The sequence below is a fragment of the Schistocerca nitens genome, chromosome 5 (assembly GCF_023898315.1).
Source record: "Schistocerca nitens isolate TAMUIC-IGC-003100 chromosome 5, iqSchNite1.1, whole genome shotgun sequence".
NCBI lineage: Eukaryota > Metazoa > Arthropoda > Insecta > Orthoptera > Acrididae > Schistocerca > Schistocerca nitens.
Genome location: NC_064618.1, coordinates 343005386 through 343022141, shown reverse-complemented (window position 1 = coordinate 343022141; position 16756 = coordinate 343005386). Strand labels below are relative to the sequence as shown.

The window sequence follows — 16756 nt, the reverse complement described above, 5'->3', positions numbered from 1 at the left end:
GTGTTGCCATGCGACATTTCTGTGAACGTTTGGGCAGGCATTGTTGGTGATGTCTTGATTGGGCCCCATGTTCTTCCACCTACGCTCAATGGAGCATGTTATCATGATTTCATACGGGATACTCTACCTGTGCTGCTAGAACATGTGCCTTTACAAGTACGACACAACATGTGGTTCATGCACGATGGAGCTCCTGCACATTTCAGTCGAAGTGTTCATATGCTTCTCAACAACAGATTCGGTGACCGATGGATTGGTAGAGGCGGACCAATTCCATGGCCTCCACGCTCTCCTGACCTCAACCCTCTTGACTTTCATTTATGGGGGCATTTGAAAGCTCTTGTCTACGCAATCCCCGGTACCAAATGTAGAGACTCTTCGTGCTCGTATTGTGGACGGCTGTGATACAATACGCCATTCTCCAGGGCTGCATCAGCGCATCAGGGATTCCATGCAACGGAGGGTGGATGCATGTATCCTCGCTAACGGAGGACATTTTGAACATTTCTTGTAACAAAGTGTTTGAAGTCACGCTGGTACGTTCTGTTGCTACGTGTTCCCATTCCATGATTAATGTGATTTGAAGAGAAGTAATAAAATGAGCTCTAACATGGAAAGTAAGCGTTTCCAGACACATGTCCACATAACATATTTTCTTTCGTTGTGTGTGAGGAATGTTTCCTGGAAGTTTGTCCATACCTTTTTGTAACACCCTGTGTAATTAAAGAACACGTGTATGGCTGCAGTAGCATCATCTGGCAAGCTTGTGACAAAAATGTTTTGAGGCTGCTGTAAGGGAGTTAGTTTTGAAAAGTAGCGCTGTTAACAAGGTGACTGTAGTATATACTATATTTCATATGTGTGTGATGATGCTGGTGCTGATTTTGTGGTTATTGTTTGATGATACCACTGTGGCTCCATTAAATCAGGACTTTTTTTTCTTCTTTTAAAATTCAGATGTGCTTCATCATGTATAAAGTACATAATTTTCGCAAGTATGTCAATAATACTTTTCATCGTGGCCTATTTTATTGTTTCAAGCTGTAGATAATCCATTAGCTGTATTTGTGCTTTTTCCCATGTTTTACTGCAGATCTGAAGATGGTCATTGCTGACTGAAACCAGTAGCATGAGAACCTACAAGTTTGTGATCAGGGACATGACATAAAGAAAGTTATTCTAAAAAATCAAATGGCACAAGCAAATTATGTGCAAGCTAATACACAATCCTGTTCATTGTGATCATACTTTCTGAACAAGTAATGTGGCAGATGTATATTACTGTGGCATTACAAAACTGGACAACAATAATACTCAAACAATTTCAAAATCAGATGTTTGAAGTTTTTCAGTCTTTGTGATGTGAATAGGCAAGTATCTCCAAAGCCACGATTAAGCAGATAATTCTAAGAGAGAAAGAGGAGGATATCAACCAAAGAAAAGAAAGAAAGATAGAGTTTAATATTTCATCAATTTCATGAGAGATACGACACTAGTTCTGTTTCAAGGGTTCAGGCCATGAACAGTTTTACAAACTGTCCTGATATTTACTTTGAATGATTCATGAAAATCATATTAAACCTACCACACAACAATTGATAAGTAACTTGCACAGAAAAGACGTAGGTGGTTGATATTTTTTTTTTCATCTAAACAAAAGTGAGTACATTCAAAATCTTTCCATAGACCACAGAAAGTTTATTTTATAATTTATTATCAAAAACTGTACATGAAAATAACATTTTTACAATCTGTTCATGGTATTAACACTATAAAAACATTGTATTTTACAAAGATTATTACAACTGCTTACACTTTTCTGGAATAAACATTACTATGAAAATATAAATCTATAATCATAGTTTGGTATGATACATAATGTTCCATCATTTAGTATCTGAAATACAATTTAATTTTAGATAATGTCTGTGGTTGTGTCAATTGTTGTTTAACAAATGTTATCAGCATTGTCAAAAATGGAAACAGATAATATAAATAAAGACAGAGTTATGGCAAATATATTGCTTAACACTCTTTGCAAAACATAGGTAAGACACATTACGTTATCTAAGCTAAACACACAATTACTGTCAGACCGACGTCAAGAACATGCAACATCCACCTAGAAATTTCAAATGAAAAATGTCAAGTAAGAAAAATAGAAAGGAACCAGAGTTGAGAAAGTGGGGACACAGAAGGTTCATTCAGAAGCATGAGTAAACAAAAATTTCACAAAGTAAAAGATCTCATATACAACTAACAACAAAAAGTGTGTATATGCTTTTTTCTTTTTCTCATTGGTTAAATCATAACTATTTATTACTAGTCATAATGATATGAACTTTTTATTCACTTCAGATTCCTATGGAGCTTTCTATTCTTGAAAGACTTATTTTTATTTTAAATGATGTTTATGTCTCTGTTCTTTATAATCAATGATGTTAGACTTTGTAATCAAAATGGTTGCTCCTTAGGAAATAATGCTAATGAATGTTTTCTGTTTTTGACGTGTCCTATATTACACATTTACTGTATACAATATAACCCCACAGAATTAAATAAAACTCAGTTTAATTTGTTCCTTGGAATAGTCTGAGTGAAGAATAATTTCATTAACAAAATGAATAATTAAAATAACTTAATCAATTAACAAGTTCAAATCAGATATTTAAATAAATAAAGACGAATAAAACGGCAACTAATTGCACTCCGAGGCACCAACAGTTACTTAACAAAAATATGAAAAAACACGTGCACGCAAGAGCGCGCGCGCACACACACACGCGCACGCACACACACACACACACACACACACACACACACACACACACACACAAGTTTATACTGACAATGGAGTTCCAGTTGCTTTTCCTGCATTTAAGTACAAATTTCACTCTGTTTATTCCTATAAACTTAAAGCTGTCCAGTTCAACACCAAAATTTTGCTAAGTAATCTGAGAATTTATTAAAATGTCTTGATAAATTAGGTAAAAAAATAAAATCAGTCTCACATGTGCACCTGAGTATTGTGGAATTAGCTGTGTCTTAAAGCTTGCTTCATGGAATTCAAATAGAGTGGACGGGTATGCTGAGCAACTGCCTTATACAATAAATGACAACCTGTGAATGTGCCATAAAACATTTTTAAACTATACCATCAAATTAGAGCACACTGAAGTCATGTTCCTGGAGAAAGAAAAGGTTCCAGTATCTTTATGGTCTTCACTTTTCAATGTGCCGGAACTTTGGAGAATATCTGCAGCAAGTTAGTGGCAGAAGTCCCACGTAAGATGATGACAATCACATCACACCTGAAAACGAGTTAGATCATGCAGCTAAGTAACTTCTATCACTGCATCTCTAATTTTAATGATTGTGTTATGTTTACTATATGAACATCATCATGCTTAAATATAAGATATAAAAATTATGTAACACAACATAAAAGCAAACAGCAATCTGCTATCTGTTTCAAAGGAAATCAAGACGAGTGAGTTAGGTGTGTTGTGAATGGTAAAACTGTCTGAAATGTTCCATATGAATGAGAATCTCTACTATGTAACTGATAAAATCCAAGTTATCAGTATTGGGTGTCTTATCTAAACAACACTGTCAATGGATGAATTTTTAGCTAAAATGGACATCACACTGTCACTCACTGCACGGGATTAGTGACCTCTTTAATTTCTCCAAGGTGACATTTCTTGCAGCATATTTATGGTAAGTTTCACTTTGAATGCCACGAAATATTGCTGTGAAACATTTAGAGGTAGTATTTCCAATGAAAGCAGATAGTCTATCAAGTTTTAGAACTTCGAAACATTACTTTAGTGATCATCTGTGAAACTACACTTCAAGTCTGCCTATTCATATACTTGTGTCAAAGGTCATTGTATTTCATTGCCATGCATACATACAAGAAAAGTATAAAATGATGAAAGAAAACTATACACTGCTGAAATCTGCATGGGGCCTTATTGGGAAACAGACTATTTACTTGAAGCACGGTAGATAAATTAATGGTAGCATGCCCATGTTTTGGAAACTACGCATCTTGCTGTGACAACTGTAACAGCAGTCTCTTGTCACTGAGCATTGTTCTTGTGTAACTAAAACAAATGTTACAGTTTTGTTTAAAATGGTGTGTGTTGGGGGGGGGGGGGCAATCATAAATGGTATATCAAAGTACGTAATATCCCAATGAAAATGATCAGAATGTAATGCTAACAAATGTGATTCTATCACAAGTAAAACATTGAGATTATACAAATAGAACAGTCTTCCTGTGTTATATACACATTTATCAGTATGAATTAACACTTGTGTTTGTAACACTGAAGCATGAGCAAGGCAGTGACAATGTCCAGATGGTGGAAATTATCAATAATGAAATCCGAATGAGATTTAAGTGCATAATTGGCACCAATAACATTGTAAAATTATGATAAAATATTGGACAGTGAGAAATATCGTAATTGGATGTCCCCAGATGTAAATAAGATTGGTTGGTTTGGGGAAGGAGACCAGACAGCGTGGTCATCGGTCTCATCGGAGTAGGGAAGGATGGGGAAGGAAGTCGGCCGTGCCCTTTCAGAGGAACCATCCCGGCATTTGCCTGGAGTGAGATTTAGGGAAATCACGGAAAACCTAAATCAGGATGGCCAGACGCGGGATTGAACCGTCGTCCTCCCGAATGCGAGTCCAGTGTCTTACCACTGCGCCACCTCGCTCGGTGTAAATAAGACAGAGATAAAATGTTGAGGTATAAAGTGGTGAGAAGTAATCATTTCCATCATGTTCTGTGTTATAAAAACAACAAGAAATTAAGTGAATGATTATGAAACAGAAAGACCATGCAGTCTATGGCACACATCATGCAACTTCAACTATGGTGTATAAATTTAGCTCTACACATGGAGTGCTAACTGCCAAAATTACAGATGCATTTCTGGTATGACTTCTGACATAACAACAAAAATTCAATTGATAGTGTATTAAAAAGTTTCTAATTATCCTGGTTCCTTAATATTTAATCAAATGACACCCACCAGCTAGAACACTTTGCAATGGGACACCCTCCTCTAACATTGCCTTCTTTTTATATAGAAATAACCGATACCATGTATAGTACTGATTCTTGTACAGGTAAACATTATATCAGCTGTTTAACTGAATGAACTTCATATGATTTTGTATAGGATGTGTTATGTTTCGGGCTAAAATATGTAAAAAGAAATCAATTTGTTAGTACTCTGTACGCACAGTAAAAATTACTCTTCTTTTAGAAATATTTGAAATTATGAAATATCTGGCATACTTAAAATTCCTATTATTAATTGCATGATCTGACTATAATTATAGAACTTATTTCTGGACTCACTCACAAAATAATGATACATTTTAGCAAAGATTCTGCCTTTGTCAAGAAAGTTTGTGAACTCTTTTGCCTTGTAAATTCTTTGGAATATTGTGAGTACCACAGAATGTTCATAGTAGTGGACACGCCTCTGATGGAATAAAACATGTTTTTGATTGTGTCACTAATAATGTAATTTGTGATGTGATAGCAGAGGGAATAAAACTAAAGAATAATACAGGCAAATCTTCATCAGTTATTTAGTCAATGATATAAATCAAAATTTCAGCCACAAGAATATACCCCTAGATGCAATAACTGCAGCCAACAACAAGAAGAGAAAATGAAGATAAGTAAAAAGTTTTTCTTTTGTATATCTCACACCTCTCGAAACTTGCAAAACTTGTGCAGAGACAGAGGGTGAGATTACAACTTCAATGGCCATTTTTATTAGCCTTCAGCACTGAAATTTCAAAAACATCACTACTACAAAAACAAGGAAATTTATAAATTTATACAATCCAAAGACTAACCGAACTGTCAACTCTGTTCTCTCAAAAGCACAACACTTCACGATGTAATGCGCACTTTCCCGTCCGACGGCGATGACTCCTACACAGACCCCCCTCCGCCCCCTCCCCCGACAGCAGACCTCTGGGAATGTTTTGTATCAGTATGTGATGCATCGACCTGCTCAAGAATACGCCTCTGGTGCTTATGTCTTCTCTCAAGGGGCTGATCGGCCTCCTGGAGGCTGCTTTCCTGCTGTCCCTGTGGGGGAACAGTGTCACTTACTTACTTACTTTCATTCATTCATGATCTCTTCACCTGACTTCAATATGTGTGCGGGTTTTTCTCTGTTCAATGAGACCATCTGCCATTTACCATTAACATCTATTTGTCTTGCACTTTATACAGCCCTGAATAAGGTGAGTGTAGTGGTTATTGAACTGCGTCCTCCTGATTATAACACGTGAACATGAATGAAGCTCCTTGCACAGGAGATGTTGCTGTTCCTGTGCTGTGAACCAGCTGAAGGATGGAGCTTGGATATGTGGTTACGTATTTGTTGTAGGACAAACAGCAGTTCCCCCATGGCTGAATGCTCGGCTGTAGCAAACAATTCTGCTGGCATACATTAGATCTCTCCATAAATCAATTTGGCTGTAGATGCTCATAAATCTGGTTTACAAGCGGTTCACAATCCCAGTAGAACCAATGACAAAGCCGAGATCCAACTCTCCACAAGCATAACAAGATGGATTTAAAGTTCGAGTGCCAACATTTCACCATTCCATTACTCAATGGATGGTAGGCAGTTGTGTGATAAAGCCAGAATCCGCACAGTCCGGACACCTTTAAGAATGACAACTCAAACTGGCAACCCTGGTCAGTGGACACATGCAAAGGGCAAACCAAATTGTGCTATCCATGTAGCCAGGAAGATTCGTGCTACCATCTCTCCTGATGTGTCCAACAATGGCACTGCTTCAGCCTATTGTATATATTGGTCTTCGGTCATTAGCAGATAGCAAAGCACTTCCGATGGCAGCAATGGTCTCACGATATCTAAGTGGACATGTGCAAACAATTCTGTCATCAGTGGGAAATCCCCTACTGATTTGTGGATGTGGTGCCCAACTTTGCAACTCTGGACTGCCAGGCATGTCTTCATCCGTACATGGCAAATGTTCCTTATGCTTGGCCACACAAACCAGTCTGTCATGAGATTAACTGTGGTGTTTGCAGTCGAGTGAGCTACCCCATGAATACTGTCAAAGGACAACTTCTACAGTTCATTGGGGACAAACGCCATGGCTTGTCTTGTGAGATATTGCACCAGACTTGCTTAAACTGCAGTCCCGTATAAATGTTCTGTCACAACTCTTTGAGCTAGGGATCAAGTGTTTGTGCCTTTGCTAAATGTTCATAATCAATCATCTAGGAGATAGCCTCCACTCTAGACAAGACTTCAACAACTATGTTATCCATGTGTTGCAAGTCCATGGTCAACTGACTGCCTGAATTGCCATGGGGAGCAGGTGTCTTTGTTCTTGGTGAATGCGAATGTCATCGGTTTATGACCAGTATAAACCGTGAATGTACTAGCTTCCACATATGGACAAAAGTATAGCTCTGCCTCATATACTGCAAGTAAGTCCTGGTCATAAGCATTCCATTTGACCTGCTCGTCGTTGTACTGCTGGAGGGCTGCTCCAATCAACTGTTGGCTGGTATCAATCACTACAGCTTATGGTGCCTGTTGAACAGGATGTGCCAACAGGATTGCCTTTCTTGGGCTGGATTTGACTTGCTCAAATGCCTTCTGCATTTTGGGAATGAATTTCAGAGGCCATCAGTGGTATTGATAGCTACGATGACACGGTGTAGGTGCAAGTTTGTAGGTTGCCACCACGACACCGACGACAGTGCCCTCTAGCCGGCTCTGTGGAGATCTACGAGCTCTGCTCCAGATTCAGTCCATTTGATTCCGAGGAGACGACCTAGCAACATTGTTTCTACTTCACAGGGGGCCATTACTGACTTTGTTCCTTCAATGACAGGTTTCCTCACTACTAGTAGCCCTTACCGTTGATACCTGTACGGCTTTGCACCTACGTGCTCATCTGTACGCAAAGTTAAGTAAAAGAGTTACAGCTTGTACACAGTACTTCCTTTTCCTGTTCCTACTCGCTTCCTACATTTGGCTTACCCATTCACTTTAAAGGAGCAGACCCACATGCCGCCTTCCAGGCAGGATACAAAAGTTGGCGATGAGAAAGGGATAAAAAATTTTTTGTCCTCTCCTATCATTCCCTTTTTCGCTCGGTACTGCTTTAGTTTTTTTTTTGTGATATCCCCCTGTGACTGAGTGACTGTATCTAAGTGCTCCCACCTCTCGCTATATAAACTTTCATTTATGTAAACCATGGCTTCGCCACAGGAACAGGCTTCGCTGTCCGATCTTGTAAGTTTTCAGGCTCAGCAAATGACACTTCTGCTTGCTGCCATAAATGGACTGGTCACACTACAAACTGCAGCTACTACGGCGCCTCCGACGCCACCGCCTGTGCCAACACCAACGATGGTTCCAGCGCCGCCATTTCGTGCCTTCAATCCTGACGCTGAATGCTGGCCAGAATACATCACCCAGCTCGAGGCACACTTCGCAGCATACAACATACCAAGTACAGAGCGCCTTGCCTTTTTCACTGCCAACGCGGGTGTTGTGTTACATCGTGCGCTCGTCAAGTTGTTTCCCACCACCCACCCAGAAACTAAAACTTACGATGAAGTGATTGATGCTTTAAGCTCCCACTTCTGTGATAGTCTACATGTGGTAGCTGCATGCTGCAAATTCTTTCGCCTCCAGCATGGCCCTACTCAGTCGAATAAATCTTGGTTAGCGGACCTTCAGGGACTAACATCTGATTGTGACTTTAATTGCTCGTGTGGACGCTCGTATGCAGATATAATGATTAGAGATGCTACTGCGCAGAATGTGGCAGAACACCGCATCCGCGAGCAAATCCTCAGGTTTAAAAACCCATCTTTGCAGGAAGTAGTGGACTTGCTAGAAAGACAAGATACATTAGATGTGGCTACGTCCGCACTCGACGTGACTCCATGTGTGTGTGTACTGTTAGCGCGGCACAACACGTGCCCTCCTGCCCGGCCCCAGGACTGCCGGGCACGCCATGCCACTTATGCGCACGTCAACATGTTTCACACCAGGCACCCACTAAGAAACAGAAATCATGTCCGAACTGCTTTCGTGCCCACTCACGGGACAGTTGCCCATCCCGTCAAGCACAGTGTTATTTTTGTAATAAGAAAGGACACATGCAAGCTGTGTGTAGTAAGAGAAACTCTAATTCACAACTTGTCTCCGGTTTGTGTGACTTGCGTGGGCGTCACTGCAACGGCAACCGCCGTGATCATGACTCACACCACCCTATGCATGTTAATACCATTTATTTAAAGCATTCTGCTTTACATGCTTCTACAGCTCGTTGTGTGAATCAAGTTTTTTGCCAGACACTTCCTCTCGTATTCAGCGCGATGCGAGGAAACTTTTTGTGATTTTGCACACTTGTGGACGTTCTGTTCGCATGCAGCTGGACACTGGTGCATAAGTTTCTTTACTGAACAACGTATGACTTGCTTGGTTTGCCTCCACTTCGTCATTCGCATTCCACGCTGACTGCATTTACTGGACAGGAAATCTCAGTGCTCGGCGTGTGTAGTTTGCAATGACGCGTACAGTTTCTTTCCATGTGCTCTGCTCTAGTGATGCTACAAACATTTTTGGCTTGGACGCATTTGAACTTTTTGGACTCGCAATACAGGACAATGTACTTTGCATCAACGCTAGTGACCATGCAGACAGCGGTGCCACACCATGCGATGATTTTGCTGAACTCTTTTTCTGATGGCCTTTGTTGTGCCACAGACTTTGCAGCGCATGTTGTAGTTTAAGACAATTCCATGCATATTTTCTGGCGCGCACGCCAAGTACTGTACGCACTGCGTGACGCCTTAGCTGTTGAACTTCAGCATTTGCAAGGCAGTGGTGTTATTGAACCTGTTTCTGCTTCGCCATGGGCTTCGCCTATAGTGTGTGTGAAAAAACCAAACGGTCGTCTCCGTATTTGTGCTGACTTTAAATCTACAGTAAATCCCCAGACTGTGGTAGCTATGTTTCCCTTACCGCATCCTGAAGACATTTTTGATAAGCTTGGTGCGGGAAAATTCTTTTGCACGATTGACTTGCGGGACGCATACTTTCAGATTCCACTCAACGAACAGTCGCAGCGCTATTTTGTGATCAACACCCACCTTGCATTGTTCAAGTTTCGCCGCCTTCTGTTCGGTTGTGCTTCGGCTCCTGCTATTTTTCAGTCTTATTTGCAACAGTTGTGTGCCACTGTCCCTGGTTGTTCCAACTATCTGGATGATATAGTCATATCAGGTAGCACCCCTGACGAACATCTGCAGAATTTGCGTGCCTTATTTACTGTATTTGTGCAGGCAGGACTAAAGTGTAACAGAGACAAGTGCAAATTTTTTCACACTGCCATTCAGTATTTAAGACATATGATTAATAGACAGGGTATCCACCCCTCGCTGTCACATCTCAGTGCGATTAGAGACTTGCCAGTGCCCAGGAACTTGAAAGAACTTCAGTCTGTGTTGGGCAAAATTACATATTATATTCGGTTTATACCAAACGCAGCGCAGATTGCAGTGCCTTTGCTTCGCCTTCAGCGTAAGAATGTTCCTTTTGTTTGATCTTCGGAATGTGACGCTGCTTTCCACAAGCTCAAATCTGCTTTGTTGAGTGATCGCTGTTTGATTCCTTTGGATCCCTCCAAACCTGCTGTTTTGGCTGTCGATGCATCTTCTCACGGTGTCGGAGCGGTTCTCTCGCACTGCATTAATTCTGTCTATCGCCCGATCGCTTTTGCATCTAAGATGCTCAATTCTGCCCAGCAAAACTATTCTCAAATTGAGAAGGAAGCTTTAGCTATTGTCTATGGAGTAACCAAGTTTCATGATTTTTTGTACGGTTGAAAGTTCTATTTGGTCACTGACCATAAGCCTTTGACGTGGTCGTTCCACCCGTCAAAACCAGTTCCAGCCCGTACTGCACAAACGTCGCAATGTTGGTCTTTGTTTTTGTCTAACTACAATTACAAAACCTTGTTTCGGCCTATGGTCCAGCATGGCAATGCTGACGCTTTGTCTCGTCTACCTATCAGTTCTGACGCAGTGTTTGATTCTTCCGAATTGTTATGCATGTTTATTGATTCGCAAGATAAGGAATTAGCTGATGGTTTCCCTGTGGATTTTCGTCGCATTGGTTCCGTGACAGCCACCGAAGCTTCTTTGCATACTCTTTTGCAGTATATTCGTATTTAATGGCCTCCATCTGCTACACAGATTCGTTATCCACTTGTTCGACGTTACTTTGCGCAACGTCACAACTTCTCTGTACACCACAGTGTTATCTTGTTATGAACTGACAATGATCAGTCTCGTGTGGTTGTACCTCGTGTCCTTGGTTTACTGCCGCTGGTTTTCTGGCAGAATTGGAGGCTTTGTGGCTTCCGTCGCCTCAGCCCACAACTCCACCGACGGTGCCTCCACCGTTCGCACCTCCGCAGCGGGAGCGCCTGCCGTCGTGCTGCTGCCGGTCCGGTCACCTGCACCGCATGGGTGCCTCTCACTGCCGCCATGGCCCCACTTCTGGCCGTCTCTGCCGCCGTGTTCCTCCGTGGTGCCCGAACCAATGGACGCTGAGGCTGCCGTCACGAGGCCTCTGCCATCACCCATGGAGGTCATTGCTCCGCCTCCTCACCCGAGCATACACAGTGGCAGTGCGTGTGCCTGGGCAGGTTTTCCACGGGGCATTTTCCTCGCCCCCTCGTGGGTGGACAGTGCACCCCGGCACTTTCGCTGTCCGCCCCCTCAGCAGCGCCGCCCCTGGGTCTCTCCACCTGCCGCCGGAAGCCCTTCTCAACGACGGTGCGTCGTTTCAGGGGGGAGGGATGTGGTATCAATAGCTACGATGCCAAGGTGTAGGTCCAAGTTTGTAGGTTGGCACTATGACACCGACACTGCCCTCTAGCCGGCGCTGTGGAGATCTACGAGCTCCGCTCCAGATTCAGCCCATTTGATTCCGAGGAGACAACCTAGCAACATTGTTTCTACTTCATAGGGGGCCATTACTGACCTTGTTACTTCAATGATAGTTTTTCTCACTACTAGGAGCCCTTAGCGTTGATACCTGTACAGCTTCGCATTTACGAGCTCATCTGTATGCAAAGTTAATTATAGGAGTTATAACTTATACACAGTACAGCAGTACTTCCTTTTCCTGCTCCTACTCGATTCCTACATTCAACCTACCCATTCAGTTTACGAGCAGACCCACTTGCTGCCTTCCAGGCGAGATACAGAAATCAGACTGTCATATTTCTACCTGTTAGTGTTGCTGTCATCAAAAGTACCTGCTTTTCACCCATCTCTAATAGATGCTGTCAGTAATAATTTACAGCTCCAAGAAACCCTCTAAGTTGGTGATAATCAGTAGAGAACGGTATTTCTTTGATGAAAGCTACTCTGTCTTTCAGTGGGCGTGTCCCAGCCGCTGACGATGTAGCGTAACCTAGAAATGTTTTTGGTGCTTCCTACCAGCAGTACACTGATCTCCAATGTGGAATCCAGGAGATAGTAGAGGTCTGACCTCGCGTCTCTAATGTCCAATCTATGGGGCAGGATAGGTAAGTGAGATAAGTCACTCACCATGTTGGGCTCCTTCCTATGCTCACCTCCCTGCTGCAGATGCTTTTGTTGAGTCTTGCGACTGTGCAAACTGCTGGGCGCTGATGTCGTTTGGGTAGGTGCATGGTGCATCTCATAGCATGGTTGTTGAGTCAGCAGTGATTACAACAGACACATTGCTAAAAACTGCTCTGGTTCATCCCACTGTTGTACCTCGTGTCCTGCCTTGGTGAGCTCTTCCAGCTGGACACACAGAGATCTGTGGCATGTTCATCTTCTGCAGTTTATGTAACTGCTTCATTACATCCAACTTTTGCCCTTTCTGGGTAGCTCCTAACTCATCAGCAACCAATGCAACACTTACTGTAGTGAGGCATTTAATGTTTCAAAAACTCTGTCCACTAACACTATGAGTGCAGTAACACAATCTTTTTTGCATATGACCACTGCTGTTTTGATTGCCCCAGTAGTTATGCTAACTATACGTGCCGCAGTGTCCTGTCCAGTAATTCTGTGTCTCCAAAGATGCCAGGGGAGTGCCATCAATACTTGGAGGGAATCATCTCCCCCATCAACTTCTTAGGCAAAACTTGTTGAATGCGCTGATCCAACAGTTTATACACACTGTTGATTAATAACTTTGTCAAAAAAAAAAAAAAAAAGAATTGTTGCTCTCTGGCGACCTGAGAATGAAATGTGTCTATAGCAGGTACCTAGGGATCTAATGTGTTTATTGCTACTGCGAATTTCGTTCATTCATCCCTTACTTCATTCTGTTCAAATGCCCTCTCCAGCACTGCAAATAAAAATGCCAGTTTGTCTGGCAGAAACTGTGGTGTCTGTACCTTCATCTATGGTCTTCCAATAAAGCACATCTGGCACCACCTGGTGATTGCACACTCATCACTGGACTTCCCTGCTCTGACATCGGTAATTGCAGGTCTGCGATTTGTGTCTGCAAACTGTCCTGGAAGGTTGCGAACTGCTTTCTTGTTTGTCACCTAGTTATGTCTTGACCTGATGATACCATATGGTTCTGTGTGTCCATTTTACTGTTTTTACTTGCTTGCACCACTTTAAGGCAATCCCTGTTTCTCACTATTTAACCAAATGATACACACCAACTAGAATGCTTCAATAACCTTTTTCATCAGACTTCAACAAAGAAATTCCAAAATCATTGCTACTACAAAGACAAGGAAATTTATGTAAACCAAGGAGTAACCAACTCCGTTCTCTCCAAAGCACAACACTTCATGGTGTACTGTGGGCTTTCCTTGTTGATGTGGTGACTCCCACAAGCTGTTTAAGAACACTGCATCCCATTTAAGGTATGCACAAAACAAATCTATCGATACATAGAAAGGAAATTATTAATGGTATTTTGAGACAAATTTTATATTTACCGAAGTGTAGTCATAATACTATTTTCAGTAATGTGTACATTCTATAAGTTACAGAGATGGTAAAAATAAACACCTAGATAACATGCATGGCATACAGTTGTAAGTAGTGAAAATTTATGAAATAGATATTTTATGCTGATGTAGAATTTCAATATAATATACATATTTGATTTGACAGAGAAAAAACTGAGTACTGGTTGCCACTTGCCTGTTGTCTTGGGAGCCATGCGTCTTGCAATGGCCGTTGTAATAGCAGTCACAGTATCATCGAGCAAATCATGCAGCAATGCACATGCTGTCTCATTGCGCAGCTGTGCTTCATCACGCCGGTAGTCAATCCAACCAGGTTCTTCGTCACGTGCCTCACGCACAAGCAACTCATCAACATGGTCACGTCGTCGCCATCGTGGTCCTACAGCCAAGCGCCTGAGTTTGCCAGCAGAGCCTGATCCTGCACCAGCACTACCATCTAGAAGGGCTGTTGCCCTCCGTGTCACGTGTGCTCGCACTGCTTCCTGACTTCGCTTCACTGTCATCTGTTGTCGAGGAGTCTCTTCACCATACTCATCATCTGTACCTATAAACATACAACAACTGAAGAGTTTTCACTTAAATGATGTACTGTTACAATAATTTTTGTACTAGTTTGTGAGTACTACTTTAGTCCCCTTGCCTCAACCTGCACTATGCGCAACTAAGCTTAGTAGCAATTAAAAATTAATGATGATGAAAAATCTGTACTCTTCATGTATGACAAACTACATTTCACCAACACTCATCTTGTCGTAAATACAATTTCCTGTGGAAGAGCAGGATGATTAAGGTTTAACCTCCCCACAGACCACATCATCATATACAAACTTGGCTTGGTGAGGGATACAGGATTTCAGCATGTCCTTTTCAAAGGAACCATCTTAGAATTTGTCTCAAACTATTTAACAAAATCTTAGAAAACCTAAATCTAATTCACTGAAAAGAAATTTTAACTCAGTTGCTGTTAAAGGTAATACATACGCTCTTGCCTCCCCCTGACCCAGGACAGGCTTTATAAGCCAGTTATATGGGACTGTACATGTAGTGAGCAGACAAGGTACCTTGGCTGCTATCTGGAAAAAACTAGAAGCTGTGTTGGTCATTGTGACACAACTCAGGGTGTTCCCCTAAGTTACAGTGATGCTGGGGCTTCACTGGAAAAAACTGTGACACATCTGGTATTCCAGAAATGCCCGAAAACACTGTCCTCAAAATGTGCAACATCTGACCAGCCTGTCCTTATTCAAGAGTGAGTGTTGAACAAAGGTGGGTTCTTGTATCTCTGAGTTGGAAGCAACTGGGGAAACTGGCTGCACATCTGTACCACTATGACTCAGCAATAACAGCAAGATGCTACCCAGTGTTGATAATGTATCTAAGCCACCAGGAGTTGCCTCTTCAGTTGCACCGAAGGACTCGCGTCCAAAGCACAGCTCCAATGTTAGTGTGGCAACAGAGCCTCTCAGGGAAATGACAGGCAGGCTGAGAAAGAAGGCCAGTGTGTACTCATTATGCTTGCTGGAAAGACTCATTTGAGTTGTGGAAAAGGCTCTGGCAGCAGTTATTGTATACTATGTGTGAAACTTCTTGAAAATATGAGGGGTATTTTACTAACTTTAATTATCATCTTGAAAGAAAATGTTGTTAATAAAAGTTTTGTTTATTTGGAGGTCCAAGTTTGCAGTCCTGGTATGCTCTGAAATCCAGAGACCACACTACAGCAGCATGCTGCTAGAGGAGACAAAACAAAATGGCAAAGTCTCATGTGGTAAGCCATTTTCTGAATTCGCAGAGGGACAATGCTGCAACAATGCGTGTTGAGATGATGGAAGTATACAGGAACAATGGACCATATTTGCTACATTTGTCAGATAGTGTAGATATTTCAAGTGCAGTTAAGCAAGCCTGAATGATGAAAACAAAGTGTCAGATCATCTCTCCATGAAGAATCGGGAATAGCAAGAGAAGCGGACGCCCTGGTGCTTGAAGGCCATCACAGTACAATCCAGGCAAGAACAGAAAAAGTGAAAATTGGACGTGGATCAGTTTTCAACATCTTGCATGACATTTTGAACATGACAAAGATCTCCATCTGCTGGGTTCTGCAATCGTACGTAACAATTCAAGCAGCCTGCCAAGCTGCAGCAGCAACTCAAATGTGCTGTGTTAGACAAAATCACATGATTTATTTAGCTGCTTAATCACAATGGATGAGTGCTCAGTGTATCACTATAATTCCAAGGCAGAGGTGCAAACCAAGCAATGGATTTGTGTCGATATCCCGTTACCAGAAATGTAAATACCCAATCATCAGTTATTTACATAAAACAAATATTTGTTAATAACTTGAAAAATAGTTGCATGTAGTAATATTATCACAAAACATTTAGAAGTAGACAAGAAATTTTGTCTTACCCTGCATATCGGGCTCATTTTTCATATTAATTAAAGCTTAACACTTTGGACACTGGTTGATAACATTGAGAATATAGTACTTAGATGATTCGATCATTCAGTTTCGACTGACCATTGGTGCTACAGCAGGTGATTTAAGTTTTATCAACAGCAGTGTAGGCGTGGAGACGTTGAGCAGGTTTTTGGAATTCCTTTTTCTTTTCTTTTCTTTTCTTCCCCCCCCCCCCCCCCCCACCCCACATTATGTTGTTCATGACAG

General features: G+C 41.7%; 1 protein-coding gene across 1 annotated transcript in view; it reads right to left on the bottom strand.

The window, feature by feature from the left end:
* Nucleotides 1–1696: 1696 nt before the first annotated feature.
* Nucleotides 1697–16756, bottom strand: part of LOC126259929 (centrosome-associated protein 350-like) — a 169359-nt gene continuing 154299 nt past the window's right edge. Inside the window, exons 16-17 of the mRNA XM_049957021.1 lie at nucleotides 14258–14626; nucleotides 1697–3311 (exon numbers count right to left, since the gene is read on the bottom strand). Coding sequence (XP_049812978.1) covers nucleotides 3301–3311; nucleotides 14258–14626 — 380 coding nt within the window. The 3' untranslated portion in view covers nucleotides 1697–3300. The remainder of the gene's footprint in view (nucleotides 3312–14257; nucleotides 14627–16756) is intronic.